Below are 18550 nucleotides of genomic sequence, written 5' to 3' on the forward strand. Positions count from 1 at the left end.
AAAAAAAAGCAAAAAGATTAGGCTGTATGCAAGTCTGTGGGGCCAGTTTCTTTCTTTTTTCCATTTCTTTCTTCTCTTTAATCTAGTTACATCACTTCCCTCTTTACCTTTCTTCCCTCCAACCTCTCCATGCCCCTCCTTCTAGCCTTCTCATGCACCATTCCCAACTCACTCTCAAACTGATGGCCTCTTTCTTCTTTTCCTTTATTTTTGCTACATGCACACACACACACACACACACACACACACACACACACTTATATAAATACAACTTACTGAGTCCATTTGGCATTACCTATGTCCCAGCACTAGAAGGCAGAGAGACAAGATCCCTGGGGCTTGAGAACTGGCCAGTTTAACCCATTGGTAAGCTCTACATTAAGTGAGAGGCCTGGTCTCAAAAAAACAAGGTGGTGAGCTGAAGAGACTCAGTGGTAAAGAGAACTGACTGCTCTTCCAGAGATCCTGAGTTCAATTCCCAGCAACCACATGGTGGCTCACAACCATCTGTAATGGGATCCAATGCCCACTTCTGGTGTGGCTGAAGAAAGCTAAAGTGTACTCACAAACATAAAATAGATAGATAGATAGATAGATAGATAGATAGATAGATAGATAGATAGACAGACAGACAGACATACAGATAGCTGCATCAGGCAGTGATGGTGTACTTGGGAGGCAGAGGCAGGCAAATCTCTATGAGTTCAAGAGGTCAGGCTGCTTGCTCTACAGAGTAAGTTCCAGGTAAACCTAGAAAATGCTGTCTTGGAAAAAAACAAAAAGAGTGCTGGCTCCTCTTCCATAGTCCTGGTACACAGCTGCCCACAATCACCTGTAACTCTAGGTCTAGGTATACAATGACCTCTGTAGGCACTCAACCCACATTGTACACAGACATATCTTCAGGCAAGACATCCATAAGCAAAAAATAAAGATAAATAAATAAGTCTTAAAAAACCAACAAGGTAGGGAGCAATAGAGGAGGAGGCTTCCATGTCAACCTCCAGCCTTCCTCTGTGCAAGGAAGGGCACACATATGTATACGACATGCATCTCACACACACACACACACACACACACACACACACACACACACACACACACACTGTAATGGGGTATCCTAGATGCGATACTGAACTGGGAAGAGAGCATTAAGGAAACACTAGTGAAATCTGAATGGAGAATTCGGTACAGTTAATGGCAGAGTTGGCTCCTTAGTTGTGGCGAATGTACCATAATGATGACAGACGATGTCGACCAGGGAAAACACTGAGTGAGGCAAGAACCTCTCTGCACCAACTTCAGAATCTTTTCTGGACATCTAAAGAGCATTCTAAAATAAAAAGTGTAAACCAGAGGGAAGAGGGGCTCAGTTCCTACTGCCAGCCACATCCTTCCTGAGGGAACGTAGCTTAGCCAAAAGCCTGGCCTTCAGAAATAGTCGATGCGCCTACAACCTAGTGCTTACTTTGAACAAATTATATGGATGGTCAGGAAGGAATTTTGAGGAGTGTTTGTCAACCTACTGCCACCACCACAGCTAGCTCAGAGGCACTCCCTATGACTGTGGATTCTAATTGTCCTGACCTTGCCCTGTGGTCCCAAGGCCACACTATGTGCCCAACCCAGCACTCAATGGTCCCAGTGCCCACCTCGATGCTGCTGCTCCTGAATCTTGAACCCTGGCTCTGTTTTTCATTTCCAATATCTGTGCTGCTGTCTCCACATTTCTTGTTCTGGCTCCCTAATTTCTGGTTCCTCACTTGACTCAGCTTTCCACAGCCTCGATTTCACTTGGAACTGCAGGCCGATGACATTCATTCCACACCCTGCTTTGCTTGTCCTCCTAGCCGAAGCCCTGCTGGGACTTAACTGGAAAAGGTAGACAAGTGGAACTTCTCCATATACCATCAACAGTTATCTTATCAAAGATAAAGAACATCCTCTCTACAACCAGAAACACATTAGAGTTGTATAGATAGGAATAACCGGGTTGGAGAGATACCTCAGTAAGAGGGATGGCTATAGGTTTTTTTTGTTTGTTTGTTTTTTGTTTGTTTGTTTGTTTTTGTTTTTTGTTTTTGTTTTTGGTTTTGGTTTTTGGTTTTTCGAGACAGGGTTTTTCTGTATAGCCCCCTGGCTGTCTTGGAACTCACTCTGTAGACCAGGCTGGCCTCGAACTCAGAAATCCACCTGCCTCTGCCTCCCAAGTGCTGGGATTAAAGGTGTGCGCCACCACTGCCTGGCAAGGGGTCCAGATCTTGTGGTGGCATGACATACACTCTTAATTTGGATGACACACACCTTTAATCCAGATCTTGAGGCACACCTTTAATTTGGACCACACCTTCTGCTGGAGACCTATGTAAAGACAATGGGAAGAGAAAGGGTTCCTTCATTCTTTGCCTGCTTGTGTTTTACTCTGCCAACACTTCTATTGGAACCTACCTCTTCAAGATTCCAGCTTATACAGAACACCAGCAGAAACATCCAGCCTGGTGGGATTGAGCAATTATTAGATTCTTAGACTTTCTACTAATAGCTAGCCATTGTTCAGTTAGTTGGACTGCAGCCTGAAAGTCATTCCAATAAATTCCCTTTACAGATAGATAGATAGATAGATAGATAGATAGATAGATAGATAGATGGTAGAAATATATTCTATATAGAGAGATTCATTCCATAAGTTCTTTAGTAACCCTGACTAATACAGTGGGTAAAAGTGCTTGTGGCAGAGTCTAAGGACTTTTGATCCCATGTAGTGGGAACGAGAACTTTTCTGCCTTCAGCAAGACTGCACTGTCTCTGAAAACAGCGCCACCATCTGGGGACCAAGTGTTCAAATATTTGAGCCTGTGGGGTACATTTCTCATTCAAACCACCACACCATGTATCATATCAATATTCCCAAAGAATTCTGGGTAGCAATGGTGCTACTGCATGAGACTGCAGAAATTCTCTGGTTGGGGTGAATGTAGAACCTTACTTTCACTTCAGTGTTAAACTGTTAGCACCAAAGCCTCCAGGATATGTAGTGTTTCCTGAGAACTTCAGCCTGCCTTGATCTGATGCCAAGAAGTTGCTGAATGAGTGCATTTGGGAGGTGACAACCTCACTACAATGCTAACATACACAAGACACACAGCGTGCCTCAAAATTGGGAGCAGAGTGCACATTACAGCATAGGCCTGGGTAGTTTACAAAGTCTTGAAGAAGCCCGAGTTTGATTTTGAAGATATGAACATTTCATCAGATTAAACTTCTAGAAGTTTCCATTTATTAGCCTAAGTTCAAAACTACTGTTTCAGCAAACTGAGGCAATTAGATGAGTGAGTGTATGGTAAGGCAGCTTCCTGATCATCCCGTTCAAGTTCTGCAAGACTGATGGCGATGGTGTTCTTATCACAAAACAGGATGCCCTCAGTGGAGGAGACAGGGCAAAGCAAGCTTCTCACCAAGTCAAAGATTCCTAAAACTCCTGCATAATTAATGACCTCATATACGTATGTGGAAGCCCTGCCTCAGCTGGAATCTATAACCAGGTAGCTGACTATTTTTGAGCTGTGGTCTCTAGCCCAGCTGGCCTCATCCTTAAGTAGTTAAGGATGACTTTGAACTTGTGATCTGCTCACCTCCACCCTCTGAGTGCTGCAATTACTGATGTATACCACTCGGGTTTACAGTGTAAGGAATGGTCCCAAACGTCTTGGGCATCCTAGGTAAGCAGTCTACCAGCTGAGCGTCAGTCCCAGCCCCTAACTCTAGTTTTTTCTTTTCTTTTCTTATCTTTTTTTTTTTAAAAATTAGATACTTTTTATTTACATGTCAAATGATATCTCCTTTGCCGGTGTCCCCTCTGAAAAACAAACAATCAAACAAAAACAAAACCCTGTTCCCTCCTCCCTCCCCCTGCTTGCCAACCCACCCTCTCCTGGTTCCTGGCCCTGGCATTCCTAACTCTAGTTTTCTATAGTGGTCTACACCCCTTGCCCCACTGTTTAGAGTTACACACAGTAAGGACTTGTGTCATATCTAGACTCCTGGTCTGTGTAGTGAGGGCTCATCTGTGGACCTGTAGAACCTTTTGTCACCTGTGTTAGAACACTCAGGAGGGAGTGAGCAGAGCACACAGGAGCAGGCACAGTGGCTCTGAGAATGAGGAATTCAGAGGCTTGGGGAAGAAGCCAGACCTCTGCCTCAGAACCCAGAGATGCCATTCCTCTTGTTTTTAAAACTTTTCCTGCACACTTATAGTTTTTCCTTATTACTATCTGCGGTAGTTTGAATAAAAATGGCTGCCATAAGTTCATGTGTTTGAATGCTAAGTCGTCGGAGAATTGGTTCTATTTGGGAAGGATCGGGAGCTGTGTTCTTGTTGGAGGAAGTGTGTTACTTGGGGTGGGCTTTAGCTCTCAAAAGCTCCTTTCCCAGCTACCCCCTCACGCCCCTACCCCCACACCCCCGCCTACAGATCAAGATGTAGGTCCCAACTACAGGTCCAGTGCCATGCTCTCTGCCATGATGATAACTGAGTACGCCTCTGAAACTGTTAAGAAGTCTGGTATGAGCAGCAGAGATGGCTCAATGAATAAAAGTACCTCCTGTCAAGTCTGACAGCCTGAATTTGAACCCTGAAACCCATATGGTAGGACAAGAGGACCACTTCCACAAGTTGTCCTCTGGCTGCCATCTTTGGGTTTTTTTTTGTTTTTTTTTGTTTTTTTTTTTTTTTTTTGATACAGGATTTATCTGTGTAGCCCTGGCTGTCCTGGAACTCACTCTGTAGACCAGGCTGGCCTCGAACTCAGAAATCCACCTGCCTCTGCCTCCCAAGTGCTGGGATTAAAGGCGTGTGCCACTACTGCCCGGCGGCTGCCACCTTTGTACCGTGGCACAATCACAGCAGACACACACACACACACACACACACACACAAACACACGCACACATGCGTGCGCGCGCACGCACGGACGCACGCAAGGCTAACAATAAGTCTGGTATTAGCTGCACGGGTACAATGGGGCCGTCTGTGCTGGTTAGTTTTTATTGTCAATGTGACCTAACCTTGAATCACATGGGAAGAAGGAAATTTAATTACGGAATTTCCCAGATCAAAGTGATCTGAGGCTTTAACTGTGAGAGTGTCTTCATGGTTGAGTGAAGTGGGAGGGCCCAGTGCATTGTGGGAGGCATTATCCCTAGGTAGGTGAGTCTGGGCAGTATAAGAAAGCTAGCCGAGAGCAAGCCAAAAGGCTAAACAATGAACATTGTTCCTTCATGGCTTCTGTTTGAGCTCCTCACCTTGACTTCCCTCAATGGTGGATTGTGACCTAGAAGACTAAGATGAAATATAACCTTTCTTCCCCAATTTGCTTTTGGCCAGGGCAATAGAAAGCAAATAGAAAGCAATAGAAAGCAAAGTAGACATCATTGAAGGCTGAGCTTTTCCGCTTATGAGTACAGCTATCCTCAGGGCACCAGGGATGGATCTGCTCAGGACCATGGGATGACTGCCTTGGCACCAGGCATCAGTCTACACAGGACTGCATTTGAAAGGAGGAGACCTGACAGGATATAGTCAAGAAGGCAATGAAACATCGTAGAAGACCACAATGGGCAGCTTTAGGCTTTAGCTGGGAATGGCATCCAGGCTCACACATGCTAAGAACACATTTTTTTTTAACTATTTGAGGATTTCATATTGTGTTTTGATCAAGTCCATCCCCCACTCTCTCCCTTTCCCTCTATAGATAGCCCTTCACACTACTCCCTCCCAAGTTTGTTTGTGTATTTGTCTTAAGAGCCACTGAACCCACCCACTGCTGCCAGCGTGCATCGGTAACCTCTTGGGGGCTGGCTGTGTCACTGAAGAGCAAGCACATACTCTTACCACTGAGCCATAGCCCCAGCTTCCTAACTTTACCTAAAGTAACCTGCTTCTAAACTCAGGCATTCACCAACATGAAATCAAGCAGAGAAGAGTACTGGCTGATTGACATCCAGCAAGTGACTCAGTACCTCTGGGATGAACTCACCTCCTCACTCATAAATCAAGGAACACAGAGTAGATACCTCTTAAAAACATAAACTTTTCAATTTTGCATTTATTTATTGTGCATCGTGTGCCATGGCATGTGTAGTGGGGATTACAAGAGACAGTGTGCGGAGTCAGTTCTCTCCTTGCTCCATGTGGGCTCCAGAGACTGAACTCGGGTAATCAGTTTGGGCCGCAAGTGTCTTTACCCTCCCTAAGAGTCTTGCTGGGCCTAAAACATAAAATTAATGCAACAGACCATCAAGGTTTGCAAATCATAAATGGTCTACTTGAAGTCTTACAAATAACGACAGGATGGTTCAGGAACTGAATGTTATCGGTACCCCCAGAACTCCCTTTAGGTGTTAAAAATTTTCTCTTGGCACTATATGTTAATTTTGCCTGGTTTGAACTTTATGTAAGTAGAATCATGTAGTAGATATTCTCTTGTGCCTGGCTTCTTCCATTCCTCATTATGTTTCTGAGACTCATTCATCATGTATTCCTTTATTATGGATGTGTAATATATTATTATTCAAATACACCACATTTACTTATGCATTACAGTGCTGGTAAGCTGTGTGAGGTTTTTTCCTAGTTTTAGCTGTCCTGCTTTGTGTGTGAGTGTGTGTGTGTGTGTGTGTGTGCTCGTGCGCGGGCGCGTGCAGGGGGAGTATATGAGAGCAATGTATGTGCATGTGTGTGTGGAGGCACAGGGAGACATCAGGTGTCCCTATTGTATCGCTCTCATTTGATTCTCTTGACAAGGTCTCTCACTGAACCTTGAACTAGGCTGGCAGCCAGCCACAGCCAGATCATTTCACTCTCATGCCTAGAGTGTATGTAGGGTTATAGGCAGCACACAACTATGCCCAGGTTTTTGTGTGGGTTATAACTCAGGCCCTCATGCTTGTGCAGCAAACACTCTTATTGGCTGAGCCATGTCTCTATTAGTTACTTTGTGCTGTGCTTCATCTTCTGGCAAGTATATGTATGCCTCCCTCTGTCTGCCCAATGTCTGTCCCCCTTTCTCTGCCTCCGCCTCATCTCTTGTTCTCGCCTCCATTCTCCTCATCCTCCTCGTCCTCCTCATCCTACCCTGTGCTCATGTGTGTGTGAGCACGTATGGAAGCAGGAGGTGTATGCTGGCTGTTATTCTACAAGCAATTGCTGCATCATCATTATCATCAGATTCTCTTCCCCCTCCTCCTCCTCCTCCTCCGACTGGATCTCTGTTTTAACCTAGAACTCAGGGATTTGGTTAGCCTGGCTGGCCAGTGAGCCTCCAGGCTGGCCTTGTTCCCCCTCTCTGAGGTTGCATCTGATTGCCTGGCACCGATAGAGACTAGAGGGGAACATCAGATTCCTTAGAACTGGAGTTATAGGCAGTTTTGAGCTGGCACATGAGTGTGTGAATCAAACCAGTGTCCTTTGCAAGAGCAGCTAGTGTTCTTAACTACTGAACTCTCCAGGTCTTATGTCCAGAATAGCTGGATCTGAACTCAGACCATGCTTGTATAGCAAGCACTTTGACCCATCCCACCACAGAGTGCTTAGATATGGACAAATTCTGTCATTTACCCCCAAAATTCATCCGCTGCCTCTGAAGCACGATCTAATTTCTTGTTTGCAAAACTCTTCAGATTCTGGCTTTCAAATGGATTTGCTTCTTTCTGGCGACATCACCAGCTGAATTGAACTGTCCATACAAATTTCTCTCTGTTGGGGTTGCGCCTTCTCAGCTGGGCTACCCCCCCCTTGTTTGAGACAGCCTTCTGTGGTTTGTTACATGTCACTCTGAATGTCCTCTGAAAACCTCCTTTGTCCTCACCAGCCATCCACTTTAGAAGTGGTGGTGTTATTTTGAGGCGGAGTCTGGGATGCCATATAGAATAAAGCTATGATTGTATTCAAAGCCAGAAGAGGATAGGCAGCTAATACAAACGCCAAGAGTGCCTAAGCACCTGCTGTACCAAGGGCGAAAATGGGACAATGCCTGTTGGCACTGAGCACTCACACGCAGGCCTGACAGAGCTGCTAGGAAGGGTGACAGGGTTCCTCTTTGGCAAAATACTAAATTATTATTTCTTGATAGGTCCCAGGCTAAGTGCCTGCCATTCTTTGTGGATGAGAAAGGTCTCATGCGACTGGGTCTTACTTCAAAGGTAGATAGTTTATTCTGGGCCAAGAATGTTTGGCCCTGTCCCAAGGAGCAACATGGGTTGAGGGTACTCTGAGTGGCAGGTTCTACTGTGGAAGTTAATTTCATATGTATATTAAATTGAGACAGGGACTCACTATGTAGCCCCGGCTGTCCTGGAATTCACTTATGTAGGCCAAGCTGGTGTTGATATCAGCTAGGCAGGCTATAGCATAGTTAGGTACATCTCTGCTCTAGGCCTCAGATGCTCTCTGATGACCGTTTTTTTTTTTTTTTCTTCAGTTTTTGGGTTGGTGAAGCTAGTGATTTAGTGAGTTAACACATCCTAAAAAATTTATTTGATAGTCAAAAGGAAGCTAGGGCAGATCCAGAGGTTAGTAATTTGTGAGTTTTTTTTTTTTTTTAAAGAGAGAAACAGGGTTTCTCTGTGTAGCCCTGTCTGCTCTGGAACTCTCTTTGTAGACCAGGTTGGCCTTGAACTCAGAGATCCACCTGCCTCTGCTGGGACTAAAGGCATGTTCCATCCTACTCAGCAATAGATGACTAAGGGAACTAAAGATAGAGATGATCTGCAACATTCTAACACCACAAAGTTGTAAAATTTGTAAAATTACTCTGTGGAATTTTCAACAGAGATAGGCTTTTCCAGGGAAGTGCAGTTCCCAAGATGTTTGGGGATTGTCGTGACACTGGGGACATCCCACAAACTCTTGTGTCCTTCACAGAGCTCAGCCTTAGGAATTCAAATTTCCCTCCATAAATTCCAGCCCACATCACAGCCTTTTGCACCCAGAGCCTTGGCATGCTTCCTCTTCACCACCACGCTGCGCTAGAAAGAGTCACGTGCTCTGGGACGTGGGTTATTTCAGGAACTATTCCTCACCGCAATGGGCACTGCAATGAATCAGGAAATGGTGGACTGGACAGGCAGGCCTCAGCTGAAAAAGGAACGCTGGAACTTTCCACCAAAATAGTTCCCATAGTTCACTTTCTTTAGTTTTGATGACTAAAGATCATTGTGGCCAGATGTCTCTGACAGACCAGGAAAGTAAATAAACTTTCATATGGCTCTTTAGGAGCCCTAGTTCGTTCGTTCATTCATTCATTGGTTTGTTCCTTCCTTCTTTCCTTCCTTCCTTTCTTCTCCTCTTTTCTTTTCTCTTCCTCTTCCTCCCCTTCCTCTGTGGGGATACATAAAACAATGTCATTCTGACTCAAACTAAGGAAGTGGAGTTTGGAATGCATCATATAACGATGGATATTCTGTGGTTGTTGTTTCTTAAGAATAGTAGAGAAAAACCCAAGGGAAAAGGAAGGGAGTTAACATTTAAGGAGCCCCTAACACTCAGCAAAGGCTGCTATCCTGGGCATCCCACAGCTGCCTTGAGGAAGACCCTCTGCGTCTCTCTCTCTGCACATGAGTGGGGTCAGAGGGACAGATTTTGGGGAGCTGGCTCTTTCATTTCACTTCATTGTCAAATCTAGGTCCTCTATATGAGCAGTGGGTTTTTTTTTTTTTTTTGCTGTTGTTTTTTATTTGTTTAAAGATTTTATTTATTTATTTATTTTTCGAGACAGGGTTTCCCTGTGTAGCCCTGGCTGTCCTGGAACTCACTCTGTAGACCAGGCTGGCCTTGAACTCAGAAATCTGCCTGCCTCTGCCTCCCAGGTGCTGGGATTAAAGACATGTGCCACTACTGCCTGGCTAAATATGAGTACACTGTAGCTGTTTTCAGACACACCATAAGAGGGCATCAGATCCCATCTTGTGAGTCACCAAGTGGTTGCTGGGAATTGAACTCAGGACCTCTATAAGAGCAGTCAATACTCTTAACCACTGAGCCATCTCTTCAGCCCCACTTCTGTGAAATCTTTTTTTGTTTTGTTTTGTTTTGTTTTGGTTTTGGTTTTGGTTTTTCAAGACAGGGTTTCTCTGTATAGCCCTGGCTGTCCTGGAACTCTGTAGACCAGGCTGGCCTCGAATTTAGAGATCCGCCTGCCTCTGCCTCCCAAGTGCTGGGATTAAAGGCGTGTACCGCCGCCGCTGCCGCCGCCGCTGCCGCCGCCGCTGCCGCCGCCGCCGCCGCCTCCGCCACCACCCTCACTTCTGTGAAATCTTAAGAGCACCATTATGTTGAGGTGGTGTGACTGTTTAAATAAATAACACTATTCAAGAAGATCTGCCAGGGGCAGTGGTGGCACATGCCTTTAATCCCAGCACTTGGGAGGCAGAGGCAGGGGGATCTCTGAGTTCGAGGCCAGCCTGGTCTACAGAGTGAGTTCCAGGACAGCCACGGTTACACAGAGAAACCCTGTCTCAAAAAACAAACAAAACAAAACAAAACAAAACAATCAAAAAACAAAAACAAAACAAAACAAAAAAGATCTGCCAGACTAGATCAGTCATTACTAGTTATATGTGCATTGTCTATTTTAATGAAGATAATAGTTTTAGGCAGCTTCTAAATATAAATGAAGTGACAATTTTGCCCATTTTAGAGGATCAGACCCTAGCACTCCCATGAGACAGATACAGCATTTAAAACTGCTGCTTAGTGCCCTTTCAATATTATTTTCCCAACCAAGGTAGACTGCTCTGAAGGAGGTAAAAGACAATAGCTACTGTACTAAGAGCTCAACTCTTTGGACTATGTCAGAGGGGGCCACTGAAGTTAAATGAGGCTCTGGTAGTTATTTTGGGTTGGTTTCAATTCTGCATTCTACACGTTTTGTTTCTAGAGTGTGACAGATAGAGTCCTTTGTGAATCCCAAAGTTAAAACCTGTCACCATTTTTTAACAGGCAAACTGGACAAACCTAAGAAGTTCAAGGATTGGAAAAAATGTGTTTCTTCACAGCGAGCCACACACAGTTCTCAAGTGTTTGCTAGATGGGCAGATGACCCTCTAACTTGGCCTTCGAGACAAAAGCGCCAGTGACAGGTAAGTGGAAAAAGAGACACACATATACTTTGAGCTGCAAGTAAAGCCTTGTCTATCTCCACCATGACAGCAAAAAAAAAAAAAAAAAAGCTCGGAAAATTAAGCTTGGCCCAGGGCCAGTATAGGAACCATCAATGCATGAAAAACAACTAGAACCTTACGGTTCTTGCAGAAGACTGGTTGGCTAAGTGTGCACGTAATGATTTGTAGCACACGCTATTTAGGGATGCTCACGCTTCTGAGGTTTCGCCTTACATAAACCCAGCTTAGCTTCAGAAGAAGCCAGTCGGTATGGGGACTTCAGTGTGGATTTGAAGATATATCACCCTGCCTCTTTAAGTGTCCTTCTAGTTTTTCTACTCGACGTTCTCTAGTTCCTTCGAGCCACGTAACCCTTTACGTTACTAAGATAGGCTCCACATTTTTTTTTATTTCTTTCTGCGTGTGCAGTGTGGCTGGAAGACCCTAACTCACGACGATGCCTTCTGAACCCCCAAGCGAAGCTGCTGCCAGTGGGCGCACTTCCTGCCGGGAGGTGGGCGGGGCGGGCCGCCTCCTCTCTCAAGCCCCGCCCCACCCTGCGTCCCGCCCTCCCTCCCGGCGGGCCGAGGCTCCGCGGGGGCCGGGCTGCCAGCCGTGGGCGGCGTGGCGCTGCTAGCCGGGCGCAGGGCCGGAGGTGCTGGGCATCGGCGTGGCTTAGCCCACGGAGCTGCGGTGTTTCGCTCGGGGAAGCTCAGCTTCACTGGCAGGAGAAGTATCGGGCGGAGGCGGCCCACGCCGGCTACTGCAGGGCCTCGGGCCGAGTAGGGCCGAGAGCTGCGGGAGTAAGCGGCGGCGGCGGCGGGTCCGGAACGCCGCGCGCCATGGCGGGCGGGCCCCCCAAGGCCCTGCCGTCCACGGGGCCCCAGTCTTTGCGCGACATGCCGCACCCGCTAGCCGGCTCCAGCAGCGAGGAGGCCGTGGGAGGCGACAGCACGCCCAGCCCGGACCTACTGATGGCCCGCAGCTTCGGTGACAAGGTGGGGCGCTCGGGGCTGGGGACTCCTGGGGCGGAGCGGGAGAGGAGGATGGATCCAGGACCACCCCTGACACTGGGCCGCGCTCATCCCGGCGCCCCTTTCCCGGAGGTTAGGCGTGCTTTGGCCAGAGCGTGTCCTCTCAATGCCCCCGCGGGGTCGCAGCTGCCGGCTGAGCGGCCAGAGGGCTTGTGTTTCCCTGGATGAGAGTGGCCCCGAGCGCGGGTGACAGCTGGTGGGGAGGGGTTCGGGTTGCAGCGAGCATGTGGGGACCCGGGGCGTGTGCTGCGGTACTTCGCCTCTATGTCCCGGGAAGGAGGTCCCTCACCCCTCTAGGTGTATTCCTTGAAGAGGAGCTGCTGAATAGGAATAACTTGTTGGCGCTTCCAGTTTCTCTGGACTGATTAAAAAAAAAAGCAAGAGTTAATGGCTAGTGGCTTTCCGGGGTGGGTCTGAGCAGCCTTGCTCTTCTTCTCTCCAGTCGGTCATGTGGGGAGTGATCTTTGTTTAGGTTTGCTGTTTGCCCCTGGAGTCACCTGACTCCGACCTCAGCGGCGGCTAGAGGAGAGTCTCTGGTTTTCTGTCTAGGGCTTCATTCACCTCCTATAGCAGACCGCATAGATTAGGTTTGGCAGTGGCTGGTTTTGTGGTTGATGGAAAGCAAGCTCGCCCTTTGACCTTCTTTGTGCAGAGGGAGGCTCTTGGTCATTGAGCTATACTACTCTCCTGCTTTGGAAGACAGCAAAGTCCAGTGAGGAGGAGGAAGAGAGAGCATCTCTGCCCCCCGCCCCCACCGCCATTTCAGCTGTGACCAGGATTTTGAGCAGCGATTGTATCTGCGCTCCTGCTGCCACTTAGTCATGAGTTGCAGACATTCCAATTGTTCTTAGCACTTGAGATCAGGGTTTCTTCCTCCTTCTAAAATAGTAAATGAATTCTTCCTTCCCCTAGTATTAATGGAATTAATGGAATCGGGAGACTTCCAACTTTTCTTCTTCCCTTAGATGGCTGGGCATATGGGAGGTAACATTTCCTATGAGAGAGTGTGACTTGCTGGCCCTGAGCCCTCAGAATGACCGGGGAGTGATAGGGATTTATAAAGCATAAGCTCATGAAGTGGATACATTGAGCAGCTCAAAATATGTTCTTGCATTCACACCCGTACCTCCGTGGTCATTGCTTTTTATAGATTTTAGACTATGTGAAAACATAGGCAGCTTGCAAACCCTTCCTTATGTTTGACATTCAAAGAGTGATCGTTGAATGTCTAAATGATATTTTTTTTCTTATTAGCAGAGAAATTGATTTTGAATGGATGTAGAATAGGAGCTAAGATTAAATCTCAGTTCTCTGTAGGAAATCGAATTATTTCCTTACCGCTGTGTAAGAAATTATTTCAGAATTTAGCACCTGAAAATGCTGTCTGTGAGTCAGGAACCTGGGTGGGTCTGAGTCAGACCTTCAGGAGGCTGCCATCATTTGAAGGCTGGATTGGGAGTACTTGAACATCAATTTTAGGTTCACTCATGTGGTTCTTTGCAGGCCACGACATAGTAACTGGCCTCTGCCAGAGAAGGTTATTCAAGACAGCCCCAGACTCCAGCCAGCTGTATATATTGATCCTCAAATTGACATACCTCTGCTGTGTTCTACTGCTTATATAGAGGGACACTGGCACAGTGTGGGAAGAGGGTGCAAATCTAGAGAATACTAGGAAATGGAGATCATTGTGGCCATATTGGAGCCTGGCTTCTGTTCTACTGTGTGTGTGTGTGTGTGTGTGTGTGTGTGTGTGTGTGTGTGTTGCTATGAATTGAACCCATGGCACGTGCTCTACCACTGGGCTGTATCCCTTGCCTTACTGTTTTGAATATTTCCTTGTGATCCAATCTTAGATAGTTAATTCAGAAGTGCAACCATTTTACTAATAAGTACTGGGAAGGTAAATGCTCTGTCCCACTAAGATCTGGTTGGCTGGCAGTAAGACCTTGCCTAATTGCGGGTAGTTTCTTCACAGAATCTATTCTTTGAGAGTCTTGAAGGCACTATTATTAATTATTTAACATTTAATAAATATCCTAACAACTGTGGAGATTGTCTAAGTGACACAAGTCTCCAGGGCCCAATTTACCATCAGCCACTTTTCCTTAGAGGCTAAGCATTATAGTTTTTCGACGATTGCGAGTCGTATTCTCTTATTTTCGAGTACATTTTTTTTTTGTTTTTGTTTTTTTTTTTTTTTTTTTTTTTTTTTTTTGTTTTTCGAGACAGGGTTTCTCTGAGTAGCCCTGGCCGTCCTGGAACTCACTTTGTAGACCAGGCTGGCCTCGAACTCAGAAATCCACCTGCCTCTGCCTCCCAAGTGCTGGGATTAAAGGCGTATGCCACCACTGCCCGGCAGTCGAGTACATTTTTTAAAAAGAGACTTATTGTGTACGTGTGTGCTTCTGTGTGAATGGATACTGTGTGTGTGTAGGTCCCTCAGAGGCCAGAAGAGGGTGTTGGTTTGCTTGGAGTTGGAGTCCCAGGCTCTGTGGGCCTCCTGACATGGGTGCTGGTGGGTGGCTGAACTCAGTTCCTCTGGACAAGTAGGAAGTACTCAGACTGCTGAGCCATCTCTCCAACCCCTCCCAAATATTTGTAAAGAGATGCTAGCCAGCTGCAGAGCCGAGGAGAGTTTGTGGGGAGCTCCCTTGTCCATGTTTACCTTGTTTAGGTTTCGTAAGTGCCCTTGGAGGGCGGGAGATACAGTCTGTTGTGTTCAGTCTTGTGAGAAGAGGCCTTTCCCCGCCTCTTTAGACATGGATTTCACCCCAGTCAAGGAGTTAGGGTTGGTTCTGGGTAAGGGGCACGAAGGGGTTGGCGGGCTGAAAACAGTGTCAGGTTATTGCACGGAAGGGAATTGCTTTCTCTGGCTGCAGATGGCATTGCCAGCAGTGTAGCTGACGCTTCCAAATGGCCCTTTTTGTTCCAGGCATAGGAAAAGTGTGGTGGATGCTCCATCACACTGTCCTAATCGTGGTACAGTGGGAAGAACTCTTGTCTACTGAGGGCTGGATGGGTGCGTTCTTCTGATGCCACCCAAATCCACCCAAATCCACCAAGCCTTGTATCTCTTCATTTTTCCTCTCTAGCTGAAATGTAAATTAAACCACTTGACCTAATTCTCAGCGGTTGTACCTTTGTCCACATCTTCTGAGCAGTTTCTCTGTGGATTCAGTCTCCTGCCTGGGTGTTCATTTTGAAACTGAATACTTGACCCTTCTCAGCCTCCAGTCCTTGGTTAGGACTTCTCCACACACCTCCACCTACTTCCTGACCCTTCCTGCCACCAAGGTGCCTCTTTCTTTTTTTACATTTCAATTATTGGGTATGGGAATCCAGATCCGTCCCCTGTCATCTTTGATAGCTTTTCTTTTAACCTTTAACTTTCTAAAAAATTACATACTTTATGTGCATTGGTGGTTTTTTCCTGCATGTATGTCTGTGTGAGGGTGTCAGATTTCCTGGAACTGGAGTTGCAAACTGTTGTGAGCTGCCACCGGGGTGCTGGGAATTGAACCTGGGTCCTGTGGAAGAGCAGCCAGTGCTCTTAACTGCTGAGCCATCTCTTCTAGCCCCCTACATGTTTAACCTTTAAACCCAATGCTATACAGTGAATTCAAGATTGAACAGCCTGGAGACCCCGTCTTAAAACAAACTACCACCACCACCACCACCACCAAAAAACCCCAATCAAGAATAATAATAATAATAATAATAATAATAATAATAATAATAATACATACATACATACTTTAAATAAATCAAGCTAATATAGTGGATCATATAACCAATTCTCAGCCAGCAGCCTGGAGTGCAACCTTGGTTTTTTCCTGCTCAAGCCTTGGAATGTCCCCATGGTAGTCAGAGTGAAGGCCTGTGTTCTCAAGGGTCCTTCCAGGTCCACATAACCAGGCTGTTCCTGGACTCGTCTTGCCTTCTTCAGGCCTCTGCTCCATTGTGCCCTCCACTTGACATTTACCACAGACACATCCATTTGCTACTTCCCTCATTTCCTTAAGGCTGTCAAGTCTCAGATTCTCGGAAAATCCTACCGAAGTCCAGTTCCCAAAAGCCAGTGGGCCTGAAGTCTCCTTCCCGCCCTGCTTTCTTCCTTCCGTAGCACCTGCTGCATAATTGGGCAGATTCTGAGAACGGGGATTTTGCTGCTTTAGTAAATAATCTTGGGTTCCTAGAAGAGTGCCTGACTCCCTGAACTGTTTTCTGGATGAACAAAAAGAATGGAGTGTGCCTCCAAGGGGCAGCGTGGGGCCACTCGGATGGTTGAGAGCTTGCCTAGCTTGTCCTAGGAGAATTCAGTCCCCACCATAGCATGAGCAGAGCACGATAACAAAATACACCTGCAGTACGCTCACTGTGCTACACTGGGAGGGGAGGCAGGAGCAGGAGTTCAAGATCATCCTCCGCTCTACAGAGAGTTCAGGGCTAGCAAGGGAATGGGGCTTGGGGAGATGGCTCTGCTCATAAAGCTGCAGAGTAAGGACTTGAACTCCGGACTCCTGCATCCATATAAAGGACAGTTGCACACATCAGTGACTCTGGGTACAGGACAGGAGGATCTTTATGACACACAGTCATTCTAGCTGAACTGGTGAACTCCAGGTTCAGCAAGAGACTGTCTCAAAAACAAGTTGCTGGATGTACTGGTGCACACCTGTAACCCCAGCACTCTGGAGGCAGAGACTGGTGGATCTCTGTGAGCTGGAAGCCAGGGAAAAAAAGCGATGGGGGCCTTGACTGAGGACACCCACTGTTAACCCCCGGCCCCAATACTGCACACACAAACATGTACGTGTTTCATTCTTTTATTTTATTTTTATTTTGAGACAGGTTCTTGCTATGTAGATCTGCCTTGATCTGGTCTTGAACTCCCTGCCTCTGCCTCCTAGTGTTAGGGATTGAAGGTGTGGATCACCACATCTAGCTGTGATTATTAGTCTCTTTTCCTCTGGTGTATGTGGACGAGCTTGTGTGCATGAGATCAAAGAACAACTTTTTGAGTCCCTTCTCTCTTACCTCTTTGAGGCAGGGTTTCTTGTTTTTGTGATGCTACTTAATCCAGGCTGGCTGGGCTGCGAGTTCCTGAGCCATTCTCCTGTCTTCTCCCCACCTCCCACATCTGGAGGTGCTGTGATGACACCAGGTGAAAGACACCAGGCTTTCTTAAGTGGGCTCTTGAGGATCGAATTCAGGTTGTCCTTGTCGGGCTGGCAGAGGAAGTGCTTTTAACCTGCTGAGCCATTTTGTTAACCCCTAGTTAAGATTCTTTTAAAAGGGCATAAAACCAAAAAAGCAAGCTGGCCATGGGAAACTGTACAAGCTTTGCTATTGAAAGGACCCAGATATTTTTGGCTAAAGCATGGCATGACTAGAATAGGTGCTGATGGTGTTGGGAATCTGTCACTTGCAACAAGCAGGAAGGATCCTTTTCCTGATAGGTTCAGCAAAGCTCTGTCTTGGCTGGAATTGGGTCGGGCACCCACACCCGTGTTTGTGACTGATCAGGCAGAGCTAGCTAGAGTCCAGTTACCTTTGGCTTGAGGGACTTTTAAAAGTGAAATATACAAATTAAGTGTATCTAGAGATGTGCCTGTGGAATGTGAAGAGTTAGACATTATTTTTGTTGGTGAAGGGGTAAGATCAATGTTCATGCTCCTAACCCTCCATATTAAGACATAGGGATAGTACTAATATATTAGAAGCACCTCTGTGCTCAGGTGGGAAGAGGATGGCTTCCAAAGTCAACTGGGATGGGAGAAAAGCTCAGTGGAGCACTTACTGTTGTGCATGAGACCTTTGTGTGTGTGTGTGTCTGTGTGGTTATCCTTGGTCTTCTTCAGTAACACTCCACCTTTTTTTTAAAATAAAGATTTATTTATTTTTATTTATATGAGTACACTGTAGCTGTCTTCAGACACATAGAAGAGGGCATTAGATTCAATTACAGATGGTTGTGAGCCACCATGTGGTTGCTGGGATTTGAACTCAGGACCTCTGGAAGAACAGTCAGTGCTCTTAACCACTGAGCCATCTCTCCAGCCCATACTCTACCTTTTTTTTAATTTAGCTTTGTTTTTGTCAGATGGTGGTGACACACACCTTTAATCCTAGGACAGCCAGGGCTACACAGAGAAACTCTGTCTTGAAAAACCAGAAGAAAAAGAAAAGAAGTGAAAAAAACAGAGACAGGGTCTTACTAGGTAGGTCTGGTTGTCCTGTAGCTTACATGTAAACCAGCCTGGCCTTGAACTCACAGAGATCCACTTGCCTCTGCCCCTCAAGTGCTGGGATTAAACCCCTGGCTTCTACTTGTTTAATAATTAAATTTTATTTTA

General features: G+C 46.4%; 1 protein-coding gene across 1 annotated transcript in view; it reads left to right on the forward strand.

Annotated features, from left to right (window-relative positions):
* Nucleotides 1-11728: 11728 nt before the first annotated feature.
* Nucleotides 11729-18550, forward strand: part of Snx30 (sorting nexin family member 30) — an 88861-nt gene continuing 82039 nt past the window's right edge. The window contains exon 1 of the mRNA XM_031377553.1: nt 11729-12155. Coding sequence (XP_031233413.1) covers nt 12000-12155 — 156 coding nt within the window. The 5' untranslated portion in view covers nt 11729-11999. The remainder of the gene's footprint in view (nt 12156-18550) is intronic.

The sequence above is a fragment of the Mastomys coucha genome, unplaced genomic scaffold, assembly GCF_008632895.1.
Source record: "Mastomys coucha isolate ucsf_1 unplaced genomic scaffold, UCSF_Mcou_1 pScaffold18, whole genome shotgun sequence".
In the NCBI taxonomy this organism is placed as follows: Eukaryota; Metazoa; Chordata; class Mammalia; order Rodentia; family Muridae; genus Mastomys; species Mastomys coucha.